Source organism: Onthophagus taurus, chromosome 10 (genome assembly GCF_036711975.1).
Source record: "Onthophagus taurus isolate NC chromosome 10, IU_Otau_3.0, whole genome shotgun sequence".
Lineage (NCBI taxonomy): Eukaryota > Metazoa > Arthropoda > Insecta > Coleoptera > Scarabaeidae > Onthophagus > Onthophagus taurus.
The window spans coordinates 12,340,234-12,357,289 of record NC_091975.1 but is presented as its reverse complement, the minus strand read 5'-3'; the positions used below and the strand labels follow the sequence as shown (position 1 = coordinate 12,357,289).

Genomic DNA, 17,056 nt, shown 5'->3' with positions numbered 1-17,056 from the left:
ATTATGTAAAAATCTTCACTGATTGCAATTAATTTTGTCGCCATTTTTTTTATCGAGCGGTTGCGAAAATTTAAAAATTTGATGAATTTTTTGTTTTACTATTAGCTAATGGTAACATTTGGGAATTGGAGCATGTTATCAAAAAATTTTTAGAACAAAAGTTGTTGCAAATTTTGTTATTAATAATATTGCTCTCTTGTATTTTTGTTCTCAGATGCGTCAATATTGAGAAAAATGCGAAAATTTAAAAATTGATGAATTTTCTTGTTTTAATATTAGCTCATGGTAACATTTGGGAATCGAAGCATGTTATCAAAAATTTTTTAGAACAAAAGTTGTTGCAAATTTTGTTATTAACAATATTGCTCTCTTATATTTTTGCTCTCAGATACGTCAATTTTGAGAAAAATACGAAAATTCAAAAATTTGATGAATTTTTTGTTTTACTATTAGCTAATGGTAACATTTGAAAATCGGAACATGATACAAAAAAACTTTTAGAACAAAAGTTGTAGCAAATTTTATTCTTAACAATATTGCTCTCTTTCATTTTTGCTCTCAGATGCGTCAATATCGAAAGAAATGTTAAAATATCAAAATTGGATGAATTTATTGCATTTATTGCACAATGGTAATATTTTGGAAATGGAGCATGTTACAAAAAAACTTTTGAAACAAAAGTTATAACAAATTTTATTCTTAATAATATTGCTCCCTTTCATTTTTGCTCTCAGATGCGTCAATATCGAAAAAAATATTAAAATATGAAATTTGGATGAATTTGTTGCATTTATAGCATAGTGATAATATTTTGGAAATGGAGCATGTTACAAAAAAACTTTTGAATTAAAAGTTGTAGCAAATTTTATTCTTAACAAAATCACCCTCTTTCATTTTTGCTCTCAGATACGTCAATATTGAAAAAAATATAAAAATATCAAAATTGGATGAAGTTGAGTTTAATTAAAAAAATCTTTACAACTACATTTATGGGAATTAAGAATTTATTTATGGCACACCAAGCTTTAAAATGATCTATACATGATTCGATATGACTTAGTTGGTGGAAATAAAACAAAGTTATTTATTAATTTTTTTTATTTCTTTTAAAAATGTATATTTTGTACGTACATTTAAAAGTAAATAAAGATATTTCTAAATACATCTAATACTGATTGTGCCTTTTTAAACTTAAATATAAAAAGAATTACGTTTAAAAATTAATTAGAACTTTGTTAAAAGCCAAACGACCCCTTTTCAAAAAAAGGGTCGATTAAACTCGCTCAAAAAGCTTTGCAAAAATATATTTATTACATCTTAATGAATATTTTGTTATATATTTGTGTTTTAATTATTTTTTTTTTTTTGTACAAGCACTTCTAGAAATGTTTTAATTCCGCCCAAGCTTTTTATTTATTTATTTATTTTTTGATAAAGTTTAAAAATAAAATTAAGTATCACAAGATAATCGTCAATAATAATAATAATTACAAAAAAAAGTACAAAATGGTAACAGAATAAAACAAAAAAAAGAAAAAATTAACCCAAACTTAATTAATTAATTTTAACCTCCTAATTTCCTCCTCTAACTCTTTTATTTTCACCTCGCTATTCGCCAATTTCTTCTTAACCACTTTTAATTCCTCAGATTGTTGCAAAAAAGCCTTTTTTAATTCATACTCTGTTGTAATTGTATCTCCAATACAATTTATCTCCTTCCTTAAAGGCAAATCAACCTCAATTCCTTCATTGCAATGATTATTATGGACGTTGTTGAAGAACTCTTTTAATTGGTGGATCTTATTGGTAGTCGTTTTTTGCTCCTTCTCCAAAATTATACTTCTTGGGCGATAATCTGGAGTCGTTTCTGTGGCTAAAAACGCAAATTTCTTCTTGTTATTTTCCTGAGAGGGTACTTCCTGCCTCGAATTTGCGCTAATAATAATATTCGTTGTTTTTTGTACTTTTGGTTTATCTTGAAGCAAAATTTCGGTCTCTAAAATTAAAATAAATTAAATGATTCAATTAAAATTAATTAATTAATATAAATTTACTTGTTTTCATCGACATTAAAACAGGATTAGCGTCTCTTCCGCTAATCCAATCCGACGCGCTTAAAGCAGGCTTATTAGAAGCTGTATCTGGGTATAAATCCTCGTGGAATTGGTCGCTTTTCCTCGGAACGATCATGCTGATGGGTTCGCATAATCCGCGGCTGGTGTGGAGCTTGTAGAAGCGGAATATTTCGCATGAGTTGGTGTTTAAGCCGTGTTTTGGCATGAAACCTAATCCTCGCTGGAAATAAAAAGGAATTGGTTGCACAAAAAAACTTTTGAAACAAAAGTTGGAGCAAATTTGATTCTTAACAATATCTCTGTATTTTTGCTCTTAAATGCGTCAATATCGAGAAAAATGCGAAAATATGAAAATTTGACGAATTTCCGTGTTTTACTATCAGCTAATGGTAATATTTTTAAATCGGAGAATGTTACAAAAAAACTTTTAAAACAAAAGTTGTAGCTAATTTTATTCTTAACAATATTGCTCTCTTTAATTTTTGCTCTCAAATGCGTCAATATCGAGAAAAATGCGAAAATATGAAAATTTGACGAATTTCCGTGTTTTACTATCAGCTAATGGTAATATTTTTAAATCGGAGAATGTTACAAAAAAACTTTTAAAACAAAAGTTGTAGCTAATTTTATTCTTAACAATATTGCTCTCTTTAATTTTTGCTCTCAAATGCGTCAATATCGAGAAAAATGCGAAAATATGAAAATTTGACGAATTTCCGTGTTTTACTATCAGCTAATGGTAATATTTTTAAATCGGAGAATGTTACAAAAAAACTTTTAAAACAAAAGTTGTAGCTAATTTTATTCTTAACAATATTGCTCTCTTTCATTTTTGCTCTCAAATGCGTCAATATCGAGAAAAATGCGAAAATATGAAAATTTGACGAATTTCCGTGTTTTACTATCAGCTAATGGTAATATTTTTAAATCGGAGAATGTTACAAAAAAACTTTTAAAACAAAAGTTGTAGCTAATTTTATTCTTAACAATATTGCTCTCTTTCATTTTTGCTCTCAAATGCGTCAATATCGAGAAAAATGCGAAAATATGAAAATTTGACGAATTTCCGTGTTTTACTACCACCTAATGGTAATATTTTTAAATCGGAGGATGTTACAAAAAAACTTTTAAAACAAAAGTTGTAGCTAATTTTATTCTTAACAATATTGCTCTCTTTCATTTTTACTCTTAAATGCGTCAATATCGAGAAAAATGCGAAAATATGAAAATTTGATGAATTTTTTGTTCCACTAGATGTTATGGTCACATTTGGGAATTGAAGCGTCTTACAAAAAAACTTTTACAACAAAAGTTGTAGCTAATTTTATTGTTACGAATATTGCTCTGTTGCATTTTTGCTCTCAAATGCGTCAATATCGAGAAAAATGCGAAAATATGAAAATTTGACGAATTTCCGTGTTTTACTATCAGCTAATGGTAATATTTTTAAATCGGAGAATGTTACAAAAAAACTTTTAAAACAAAAGTTGTAGCTAATTTTATTCTTAACAATATTGCTCTCTTTCATTTTTGCTCTCAAATGCGTCAATATCGAGAAAAATACCAAAATATGAAAATTTGACGAATTTCCGTGTTTTACTACCACCTAATGGTAATATTCAGGAATCGGAGCATGTTACAAAAAAACTTTTATAACAAAAGTTGTAGCTAATTTTATTCTTAACAATATTGCTCTCTTTAATTTTTGCTCTTAGATACGTCAATAACGAGAAAAATAAAAAAAATTGTAAATTTGATGAATTTCCTTGTTTTACCATCAGCTAATGGTAGCATTTGGAAATCGGAGCATGCTATAAAAAAACTTTTAGAACAAAAGTTGTAGCAAATTTTATTGTTAACAATATTGCTCTCTTGCATTTTTGCTCTTGGATGCGTCAATATCGAAATAGATAAGAAAATATGAAAATTTTTTACTCTTTCAAGTTATAGGTAATACTTGAGAATCGGAGCATGCTATAAAAAAACTTTTAGAACAAAACTTGTAGCAAATTTTATTGTTAACAATATTGCTCTCTTGCATTTTTGCTCTTAGATACGTCAATATCGAAATAGATATGAAAATTTGACGAATTTGTTGCTCTTTCAACTTATTATAGGTAACACTTGAGAATCGAAACTTGCTATAAAAAAACTTTTAGAACAAAAGTTGTAGCAAATCTTATTATTAATAATATTGCTCCCTTGACTTTTGCTCTTAGATGCGTCAATATCGAAATAGATACGAAAATATGAAAATTTGTTACTCTTTCAAGTTATAGGTAACACTTGAGAATCGGAGCATGCTATAAAAAAACTTTTATAACAACAATTGTTGCAAATTTTATTCTTAAAAATATTGCTCTCTTGTAGTTTTGCGCTTAGATGCGTCAATATCGAGATAGATACGAAAATATCAAAATTTTATGAATATATTGCTCTTTCAACTTATTATAGGTAACACTTGAGAATCGAAACTTGCTATAAAAAAACTTTTAGAACAAAAGTTGTAGCAAATGTTATTGTTAACAATATTGCTCTCTTGCATTTTTGGTCTTAGATGCGTCGATATCGAGAAAAATAAAAAAATTTGAAAATTTTATGAATTTCCTTGTTTTACTATCAGCTAATGGTAACATTTGGGAATCGGAGCATGCTATAAAAAAACTTTTAGAACAAAAGTAATTTTTGTCATCTAAAGAAACAACAATTAAATGATTTACGTTCTTTCTTCAGATGACAGAAATTATTAAACCTGATGATGGGAATAGTCCCGAAACGTCCTTTGTAATGATTTAGAAATAAATAGTTAAAGGAGAGAAAGTGTAATGATTTTATAATAAAATAATAACAGAAAACCTCCACACAAAGAATTATAAAATTTGTTTATTTTTTAAGATATTAAAGCTAATATTTGAGAATCGGAGTATGCTATAAGAAAACTTTTATAACAAAAATTGTTGGAAATTTTATTGTTAACAATATTGCTCTCTTGCACTTTCGCTCTTAGATGCGCCAATACCGAGACAAATAAGAAAATTTTATGAATTTGTTGCTCTTTCAAGTTATTATAGGTAACACTTGAGAATCGGAGCATGTTATAAAAAAACTTTTAGAACAAAAGTTGTAGCAAATGTTATTGTTAACAATATTGCTCTCTTACATTTTTGCTCTCGGATGCATAAATATTGAGAAAAGTATGAAATTATGAAAATTTGATGAATTTCGTTGTTTTACTATCAGCTAATGGTAACATTCGGGAATCGAAGCATGTTACAAAAAAACTTTTAGAACAAAAGTTGTAGCAAATTTTATTCTTAACAATATTGCTCTCTTTCATTTATGCTCTCAGAAGCCAAAATGAACGATACCCATCGAAAAAAGCTTAAATTTAGGTGTTAATGAAATTTAAAAGATGATATCTCAAAAAGTAATTGAGATATAACTATGAGATATAAAGCATTTTGAGGCGAATTTAATCAAAATTTAATGCAGAAAAAATTATTTCTTAATTTCCATAACTCCCATTGTTGTGATTCTTTAAATTCAACGTCAAATGTTGAAAATTACAAAATACATGAATTAAAAAAAAAATCGCCAAAAATCGAGCATTTAAGATATCGCCACGCAATTTTCAAAAATTGTAGAGTAAAGTGTCACCTTTTCAATGAATCAAACCGATTTTGAAAATATCTTTTAGTTTTTGAGATAAAAATTTTTATTTCGTTTTTCATTTTTTAGAGGAAAAATTAGTTGGGTTAATTTCAAAAAATCGTACAAAATCGAATTTTTAATGAATCAAATCGAAATTATCACCACCTTTACCCAAAATCATAACCTTTTTAACGAAACAGACCGTTTTCGAAAATATCTTTTAGTTTTTGAGATAAAAACTTTTAATCGCAACGATGTCGTTTTCAAAGTAGTTGATGGTAACACTCGGATATCGGAGCTTGCTACAAAAAAACTTTTAGAACAAAAGTTGTTGCAAATTTTATTCTTAGCAATATTGCTCTGTTATACTTTTGCTCTCAGATGTATACATATTGAGAAAAATACGAAATTATGAGATTTTGATGAATTTTGTTGTTTTCGAAGCAGTTAATAATGACATATGGATAACGGAGCATGTTACAAAAAAATGTTTACAACAAAAGTTGTTGGTTGTTGGTTCTTAACAATATTGCTCTCTTGTATTTTTGCTCTCAGATGCGTCAATTTTGAGAAAAATACGAAAATTCAAAAATTTTATGAATTTTTTGTTTTACTATTAGCTAATGGTAACATTCGAGAATTGAAGCATGTTATCAAAAAATTTTTAGAACAAAAGTTGTAGCAAATTCTTTGCTTACCAATATTGCTCTCTTGCATTTTTGCTCTTAGATGCGTCAATATCGAGATATATACGAAAATATGAAAATTTGTTATTCTTTCAAGTTATAGATAACACTTGAGAATCGGAGCATGCTATAAAAAAACTTTTAGAACAAAAGTTGTAGCAAATTTTATTGTTAACAATATTGCTCTCTTGCATTTTTGCTCTTAGATGCGTCGATATCGAGAAAAATAAAAAAATTTGAAAATTTGATGAATTTCCTTGTTTTACTATCAGCTAATGGTAACATTTCGGAATCGGAGCATGCTATAAAAAAACTTTTATAACAAAAGTTGTAGCAAATTTTATTGTTAACGATATTGCTCTCTTGCATTTTTGCTCTTAGATGCGTCAATATCGAGATAGATACGAAAATATGAAAATTTGTTACTCTTTCAAGTTATAGGTAACACTTGAGAATCGGAGCATGTTATAAAAAAACTTTTAGAAGAAAAGTTGTAGCAAATTTTATTGTTAACAATATTGTGCTCTTACATTTTTGCTCTTAAATGCGCCAATACCGAGATAGATACGAAAATATCAAAATTTTATGAATTTGTTGCTCTTTCCAGCTATTATAGGTAACACTTTGGAATCGGAGCATGCTATAAAAAAACTTTTATAACAAAAGTTGTAGCAAATTTTATTGTTAACAATATTGCTCTTTTGCATTTTTGCTCTTAGATGCGTCAATATCGAGATAGATAAGAAAATATGAAAATTTGTTATTCTTTCAAGTTATAGGTAAGACTTGAGAATCGGAGCACGCTATAAAAAAACTTTTAGAACAAAAGTTGCAGCAAATTTTATTGTTAACAATATTGCTCTCTTGCACTTTTGCTCTTAGATACGTAAATATCTAATATCTTGGCGCTACCCATTAACTTGCAGTAAAACAACGAATTCTTCAAATTTTCATATTTTCGCATTTTTCTCAATATTGACGCATCTGAGAGCAAAAATACAATAGAGCAATATTGGTAAGAATAAAATTTTCTACAACTTTTGTTCTAAAAGTTTTTTTGTATCATGCTCAGATTTTCGAGTGCTACCATTAACTACTAGCAAACAACAAAAAACATTAAATTTTCATATTTTTGTATTTTTCTCAATATTGACGCATCTGAGAGCAAGAGTAGAAGAGAGCAATATTGGTAAGAATAAAATTTTGTACAACTTTTGTTCTAAAAGTTTTTTTATAATATGCTCCCATTTCGAATTTTTACCATTACCTACGTAAAAGAACGAAATTCATCAAATTTTCATATTTTCCTATTTTTCTCGATATCTATTCATCTGAGAGCAAAAGTACAGGAGAGCAATATTGGTAAGAATAAAATTTGCTACAACTTTTGTCCCAAAAGTTTTTTGATAACATGCTTCAATTCCCGAATGTTATCATTAACTAATAGTAAAACAAGGAAATTCATCAAATTTTGAAATTTTCGTATTTTTCTCAATATTGACGCATCTTAGAGCAAATATACAAGAGAGTAATATTGTTAATAACAAAATTTGCAACAATTTTTGTTCTAAAAATTTTTTGATGACATGCTCCGATTTCCAAATGTTACCATTAGCTGATAGTAAAACAAGAAAATTCATAAAATTTTTAAATTTTCGTATTTTTCTCAATATTGACGCATCTGAGAGCAAATGTACAAGAGAGCAATATTGTTAAGAACAAAATTTGCAACAATTTTTGTTCTAAAAGTTTTTTGATAACATGCTCCAAATCCAAAATGTTACCATTAACACTAGTAAAACAAAAAAAATTCGTCAAATTTTCATATTTTCGTATTTTTCTCGATATTTGCGTATCTAAGAGCAAAAATACAAGAGAGCAACATTATTAAGAACAGAATTTGCTACAACTTTGATTCTAAAAGTTTTTTGATAACATGCTTCGATTCCCAAATGTTACCATTGCTTTATTGTTTTTGCGCGTCGATACATCCGCTTCGTACCAATTAAGGTTGTATATTTTATCGGCCACTCCAGTAGCCTATTTTGATTAATTTGATTAAACTAATAAAAATGGGGAAAAAGAATGAAATTATTCATACAGCTGTTTCAATTTCTGCACTAAAAAGTGATGTGAAAACATTCCTACTAAGCAAATTATGGCCATTAAGAAACTAATCGAATCTTTACTCTAAAACGATATTAGATTAATTCAAAAACATGTGCTGAGGAAATCATTAAGGGATTTAAACATTGTAAAATGTATTAATTAATAAAAATAATTAATTAACCTTCGAGCGGGCGCGCTGTCAATAAATTTATAACAATTTTCAATTTTCATATTTTCGTGTTTATCTCGATATTGACGTATCTAAGAGCAAAAGTGCAACAGAGCAATATTGTTAACAATAAAATTTGCTACAACTTTTGTTATAAAAAATTTCTTATAGCTTGCTCCGATTCCCAAGTGTTATCTTCAATAGCTTGAAAGAGCAACAAATTCCTAAAATTTTTATATTTTGGTATCTATCTTGATATTGACGCATTTAAGAGCAAATATGCAAGAGAGCAATATTGTTAAGAAGAAAATTTGCTACAACTTTTGTTATAAAAGCTTTTTGATAACATGCTCCGATTCCCAAATGTTACCATTAGCTGATAGTAAAACAAAGAAATTTATCAAATTTCCAAATTTTCGTATTTTTCTCGATATTGACGTATCTGAGAGCAAAAATACAAGAGAGCAATATTGTTAAGAATACGATAAGCAATAACTTTTATTATAAAAGTTTTTTGATAACATGCTCCGATTTCCAAATGTTACCATTAGCTTATAATGAAACAAAAAAATTAATCAATTTTTTAAATATTTGTATTTTTCTCAATATTGACGCAACTGAGAGCAAATATACAAGAGAGCAATATTGTTAATAACAAGATTTGCAACAACTTTTGTTCTAAAAGTTTTTTTATAACATGCTTCGATTTCCAAATGTTACCATTAGCTAATAGTAAAACAAAAAATTCAGCAAATTTTTAAATTCTCGTATTTTTCTCAATATTGACGCATCTGAGAGCAAAAATATAAAAGAGCAATATTGTTAGTAACAAAATTTGCAACAACTTTTGTTCTAAAAATTTTTTGATAACGCTCCGATTTTCGAGTGCTACCATTAACTACTAGTAAAACAACGAAAAACATAAAATTTTTATATTTTTGTATTTTTCTCAATATTGACGCATCTAAGAGCAAAAGTACAAGAGAGCAATATTGGTAAGAATAAAATTTGCTACAACTTTTGTTCTAAAAATTTTTTTGTATCATACTCCGATTTCCCAGTGTTACCATTAACTACTAATAAAACAACTAAAATCATCAAATTTTAAAGTTTTTCTTATTTTTCTCAATATGGATGCTTTTAAGAGCAAAAATACAAGAGAGCAATATTGGTAAGAATAAAATTTGCTACAACTTTTGTTGTAAAAGTTTTTTTGTATCATGTTCTGATTCCCGAGTACTACCCATTAACTTGTAGTAAAACAACGAATTCTTCAAATTTTCATATTTTCGCATTTTTCTCAATATTGACGCATCTGAGAGCAAAAATACAATAGAGCAATATTGATAAGAATAAAATTTGCTACAACTTTTGTTCTAAAAATTTTTTTGTATCATGCTCCGATTCCCGAGTACTTCCCATTATTTGTAGCAAAACAACGAATTTTTAAAATTTTCATATTTTCGCATTTTTCTCAATATTGACGCATCTAAGAGCAAAAATACAATATAGCAATATTGGTAAGAATAAAATTTGCTACAACTTTTATTCTAAAAGTTTTTTAATAACACGCTCCGATTCCGAAATGTTACCATTAGCTAATAGTAAAACAAGAAAATTCATCAATTTTTAAATTTTCCTACTTTTCTCAACATTGACGCATCTGAGGGCAAAAATACAAGAGAGCAATTTGTTAAGAACAAAATTTGCAACAACTTTTGTTCTAAAAATTTTTTGATAACATGCTCCAATTTCCAAACGTTACCATTAGCTAATAGCAGAACAAGAAAATTCATAAATTTTTTAAATTTTCACATTTTTCTCAATATTGACGCATCTGAGAGCAAAAATAAAATAGAGCAATATTGGTAAGAATAAAATTTGCTACAACTTTTGTTTTAGAAGTTTTTTTGTAACATGCTCCGATTCCTGAGTACTACCTATTAACTTATAGTAAAACAACGAATTCTTCAAATTTTTGCATTTTTCTCAATATTGATGTATCTGAGAGCAAAAATACAATAGAGCAATATTGGTAAGAATAAAATTTGCAACAACTTTTGTTCTAACAGATTTTTTATAACATGCTCCGATTCATAAATGTTACCATTACCTACTTAAAACAATAAAATTCACAAAATTTTCAAATTTTCGTATTTTTCTCGATATCTATTCATCTGAGAACAAAAGTGTAAAATAATAAACTTGCTGAAAATAAATTTTACTGAAACTTTTATACTAAAACTTTTTTTCTAACACGTTCCGAATCCCGTCTATCAACAGCATGATGTAAAATCACAATTTCATCTAATTTTCCCTATTTTGAAATTTTCTCGATATTAATGCATCTGAGAGCAAAAGTGTAAAGGAGCAACATTGCTAAGAATAAAATTTGCAACAACTTTTGTTCTAAAAGTTTTTTTGTATCATGCTCCGATTCAGGAGTACTAGCCATTAACTTGTAGTAAAATAACGAACTCTTAAAATTTTCATATTTTCGCATTTTTCTCAATATTGACGCATCTGAGAGCAAAAATATAAGAGAGCAATATTGGTAAGAATAAAATTTGTTACAACTTTTGTTCTAAAAGTTTTTTGATAACATGCTTCAATTCCCGAATGTTACCATTAACTAATAGTAAAACAAGGAAATTCATCAAATTTTTACATTTTTCTCAATATTGACGCATTTGGAAGCAAAAATATAAGAAAGCAATATTGATAAGAATAAAATTTGCTACAACTTTTGTCCCAAAAGTTTTTTGATAACATGCTTCAATTCCCGAATGTTACCATTAACTAATAGTAAAACAAGGAAATTCATCAAATTTTTACATTTTTCTCAATATTGACGCATTTGGGAGCAAAAATATAAGAGAGCAATATTGGTAAGAATGAAATTTCCTACTACTTTTGTTCTAAAAATTTTTTTGTAACATCCTCCGATTCCCGAATACTTCCTATTATTTGTAGTAAAACAACAAAATATCTACATACCTGAGGATTTCCCGATAAAAATTGGCTCAAAAAATGCACGTACGGCGCCTCATCCACTATCTCATAATACCGGATGTTCCCGTCACCTTTCCCCGCCAAATACACGATATTCGTGTCGTAATCGAAGTAGGGAAAGACAATCCCCGACGAGCTATCAATATCATTCGTCACCAAAGGTTTCGCCAAATCATCTTGATCCCAAACCGAATACTGCCGATCGGAGTGCCTCGAAAATCCCGTCGTTATCAATCGATTCGAATTCAAAAACGCAACTTTACTCGCTTTCGACCCGGAGTGGCAAACTCCTTCAGATTTAACCAATCCAGATCTTGGCTCAATCACCCTCAACTTTTTATCTTTACAGGTGGTCGCCAAAAGACTCCCATCGCGGTTCAAACTCATCCCATAAATCACATCGGGGTGGCAATCGATGATATTTACAGCTTCACCTTTTTCAATATCCCAAACGATCACTAAGTGGTCAAATCCCGCGCTGAAAAGAATATTTTCAGCGGTTGGGTGCCACTCGATGTAAGCTACGCGTCTTTTATGACCTTGTAAGTCAACGATCCAATCGGTTAAATGAGAAGTTAAGCCATCATCAGGGATGTACCACAATTTAATCTTAAATTAATCCAAAAAAATATATATATTAATATATTAAATTATGAAATAAAAAAGAATTACCGTGCAATCATCAGAACAACTAGCAATGACATTATCATTAAAAGGATTCCATTTAATATCCAAAACAGCCCCAGTATGCCCAGTAACTCGATTCACATTAAAATCCAACCTCCCCGTCTAAAACCCAAAAATTACCAAAAAAAAATCCAATTTAATCCCAAAATTTAAACTCACACTCGCAATAGGTAACACAATAAAAGCACCACCTCCAGCCACTTCGGTTACGACGGCTAAAAATTTCGGATTAACCGCGCAAAATTGAGAATCATGCGCGTTTTTCGTTATTTTAACGTTATCGTAGCATTTCTCGCGTTTTGAGGGCTCTCCGTAAACGTGGCGGAACTTCGAGCTTCTCACACCCCTAAAAAATAGCTAAAAAAGAAATTTTTTTAGTACAAATGTTTTGTATTTAAGAATTTGGGTGATTAATTAGGTCTTAGTGATAGATTAGATTAAAAAAAAAACGACTACGAAGAAGAATTTGAGAAATTTTTAAGTAAGAAACAAAAAAAATGAATAAATATAGATAGAATTTATTTTTTTTAATATTAATTCGATTAAAATTGCTCTTTAAGGTGAGTTGGTTACTAGAAAATTGATGAATTTGGATTATTTTTGTATTAAATATTGATTGGGAACGTTTTGGATAAAAAAAATCTAATTCGGGCACATTTAGAAGCATTTGGGAGTATTTAGACACATTTTGAATTAATTGGGGACATTTAGACATACATTTAAACTCACTAGGAAATAGTTGGGAACATTTAAATATACTTGGAAGCACTTGGGGACATTTAGATACAAATTCAAACATTTTTGGAATTAATAGGACACATTTGGACACAATTGGAGACATTTAGACACAAATTCAGACACTCTTAGTATCAATTAGGTACATTTAGACACTTTTTGAAGCAATTGGGAATATTTAGACACACTTTGAATCAATTGGGGACATTTAGACAGACATTAAAACTCACTAGGAAATAGTTGGGAACATTTAAATATACTTGGAAGCATTTGGGGACATTTAGATACAAATTAAAACATTTTTGGAATTAATTGGACACATTTGGACACAATTGGAGACATTTAGACACAAATTCAGACACTCTTAGTATCAATTAGGTACATTTAGACACATTTTGAAGCAATTGGGAATATTTAGACACACTTTGAATCAATTGGGGATATTTAGACATACATTTAAACTCACTAGGAAATAGTTGGGAACATCTAGATATACTTGGAAGCATTTGGGGACATTTAGATACAAATTCAAACATTCTTGGAACCAATTAGACACAATTGGGGACATTTAGACACAAATTCCGACATTCTTAGTATCAATTAGGTATATTTAGACACTTTTTGAAGCAATTGGGAATATTTAGACACACTTTGAATCAATTGGGGACATTTAGACATACATTAAAACTCACTAGGAAATAGTTGGGAACATTTAAATATACTTGGAAACATTTGGGGACGTTTAGATACAAATTCAAACATTTTTGAACTCAATTGGACACATTTGGACACAATTGAACACATTTAGACACAAATTCAGACACTCTTAGTGTTCGCGCGACAAATGTCGGGAATAATTGTAGGTGTTGGTTCGAAAGAAAAATTGGAAATTTCTTACTTGAATTGGGGTTCTAAGTTGAATTCTTCAGAGGATCGAATAAAAGGCGTCGTTTTAATAACGAATACAATGATGGCTGCTTGTTTTATTTGTAACATTTGAAATCGACAAAATTGTCATGGTTACATAAAATTTGGTTTGTTATTTGGGTTGCCTAAACATTCCACCCACCAAAAAATATTATTTTTTAACAATTAATATTTGAATAATAATAACAATACAAAATACAATGATGAATTAAAAAAGAAAACAAATAAATAAATAGCGAAAAGAAATAAAATACAAAATTCAATTGACGGGTAATACAGATAACTTTGCGACGGGGCGCATTAATCTTCCGTTAGCGGTCTTCACAACCACTACCCGTACAACGCCATCTTGCGCTGGATGTATTTCCACTACGCGTCCGATCGTCCATTGCAATGGGGGACGCTGTTCATCCTTAATGACCACCATGTCTCCCATTTTAATCATAGGAGTGATTTTGTTCCATTTCATACGTTGCTGCAAGGTATGTAGATATTCAGTCCGCCAACGGCCCCAAAAATCTTGTACCATACGCTGCAGCAAATTCCAACGGTCGAGACGGTTTATTGGACTCTTGGTAAAGTCTGGACTAGGTAATTCCACATTTAACGGTTCCAAACATAAAAAATGTGATGGTGTCAAGGGCAGCAAGTCGTTGGGATCGCTTGACAAAGGGCATAACGGTCTTGAGTTTAACAGTGCTTCGATTTGAGTTATCACCGTGTACACTTCTTCGAAGGTAAGTATTTGTTCTCCAATTACTCTTAATAAATGACTCTTCACAGATTTGACCCCAGCTTCAACCAATCCGTTAAAGTGAGGTGCTCCTGGAGGGTGGAAATGCCACTGAATGCCGAAAGTCGAACCAGTAGCTTCGGCAATCTCTTTTAACTTGTTGTTCGCTCCAATAAAATTAGTTCCTTGGTCACTATACAAATTGATGCAATTCCCTCTTCTAGAGAGGAATCTTCGGAGAGCCGCGATGAAAGCATCAGTCGTAAGATCTGTAACCAACTCCAGATGAACAGCTTTAGTAGACATACAAAGAAAAATACACAGATACGATTTTACAGAACGAGATCCCCGTGATCGGTTCATGGTAGTGCGTATGGGACCTGCAAAATCGACTCCTGCTGCTGAGAATGCCTTCACTTCTGATATTCTGTACTTTGGTAGGCCGGCCATCAATGGAACTTGTGGCCGTGGATTCATCCGGAAACATCTGATGCATTTAAATAACACGCGATGGATTGCTCTTCGCGGAGACAGGATCCAATACCGTTGAGCCAATAATCCATGAAGGGTGCGTTGACCAGGATGTAAATATTCACGATGAATTGTTTCGATTATTAATTCACTTAGTCTTGAATCACACGGCAGTAATAAAGGATGTTTATGTTCGTATGGTATATCCGAATGTCTTAATCGTCCACCCACCCTGAGCAACCCGTCACGATCGATGAAGGGTGTGAGTTTACGAAAGGGTTTTGTTACCAACTGGTTTTTGATAAGAGCATTGAAGACACACGAAAAATGTTGATTTTGAACATGTTTTATGAGAACATGAAGTGAATCTTGCAGTTCAAATTGTGAAAATGATGAGAATAAATTAACGTTGCGGTTTTTCTTAGAAAGTAGAATAAACCGTCTTATGTACGAAATAATTCTTTGGATTTTTGATAAGGAAGAAAATTTAGTAAGTAAGTGATCCAGAAAATGTGTTTGATTTTCCCCACAATTTACTAAAATAGGTTTGCTCTCTTTAGCAATTGCTTCATTATTTTCATATTTGAAAATGGGGTTAACTGGCCACTGATCGGAATCTTCTTTCAACCATGATGGACCATTCCACCAAAGATTAAAAGATGACAATTGACTTGGACATAAACCACGGGAACCACAATCGGCTGGATTATCATGAGAAGGCACATAACGCCACGATGAGGGAGGTAATGCGTTTTGTATATGAGAGACTCTGTTGGCTACGAAGATTTTCCATCTACACGGAGCTGAATGAAGCCAGTGAAGTACCACTTGTGAATCGGTCCACGCAACGACTAAATCGACAGGTAAATTCGACAGTGTGTTGGTGATTGATGAAAATAAATCGGCCAACAAGGTGGCTCCACAAAGTTCCAGTCGAGGGACTGAAATCGTCTTTAAAGGGGCCACACGTGATTTGGCGCAAACGAACGAAGTCGTTATGAGATTGGATGTGGAACATCTAAGGTATGCGACAGCGCAGTAACCCGTTTGCGATGCATCACAGAAAAGGTGAAGTTGGATGTGTTCGGGTTGATCAGGAATGATCAAACGAGGTAAATGAATATCGGATAATAAACTAAGATTATGTTTAAAGGTTTTCCATTCGGAATGGATGCTTGACGGGGGCGATTCATCCCAATCGAGATGAAGGGACCATAATTGTTGAATGAAATGCTTGGCTTTAAATGTGCATGGTGTTAGAAATCCGAGCGGATCAAAAATCCTAGCAATGTCTGATAAGATGGTTCTCTTATTGCAAGGTGATTCATGGGATGTATATGAAAAGGAAAACTGATCGGAGCAAGGATCCCACTGAAGACCGAGGACCTTAACGGAACATGTTTCATCATAGTCCATGGAGATGGGTCGTTGTAAATCGGATTCGGAAACCGCAGTTAGAACATCAAGGTTATTACTGGCCCATTTTCTTAATTTAAACCCGCCTTTGTTGAGAAGGTTTATTAATTCTTGTTGTAGCGTAAGTGTCTCATTAATAGTGGAAGCTCCAGTGACAATGTCATCAACGTAAACGTTGTGTTTCAGTACATGGGAAGCTTTAGGATAGTCATTTGAGTACACATTAGCCAATTCAAGAATTGTTCTGAGAGCTAAGAACGGTGCTGAAGAAACGCCATAAGTAACCGTGTTTAATTGATATGACTGTACCGGTTCTTCAGGGGAAAAACGCCATAAAATGTTTTGAAATGTTCGATCTGAAGGGGAGATTAAAATCTGCCGGTAC

General features: G+C 30.8%; 1 protein-coding gene across 2 annotated transcripts in view; it reads right to left on the bottom strand.

Annotated features, from left to right (window-relative positions):
• Positions 1–1,080: 1,080 nt before the first annotated feature.
• Positions 1,081–17,056, bottom strand: part of LOC111417314 (protein coronin) — a 38,107-nt gene continuing 22,131 nt past the window's right edge. For both annotated transcript variants that reach the window (XM_071199301.1, XM_071199302.1), the window contains 5 exons: positions 12,549–12,746; positions 12,375–12,491; positions 11,688–12,311; positions 2,055–2,295; positions 1,081–1,996 (listed from right to left, as the gene is read on the bottom strand). In XM_071199301.1, coding sequence (XP_071055402.1) covers positions 1,551–1,996; positions 2,055–2,295; positions 11,688–12,311; positions 12,375–12,491; positions 12,549–12,746 — 1,626 coding nt within the window. In that variant the 3' untranslated portion in view covers positions 1,081–1,550. The remainder of the gene's footprint in view (positions 1,997–2,054; positions 2,296–11,687; positions 12,312–12,374; positions 12,492–12,548; positions 12,747–17,056) is intronic.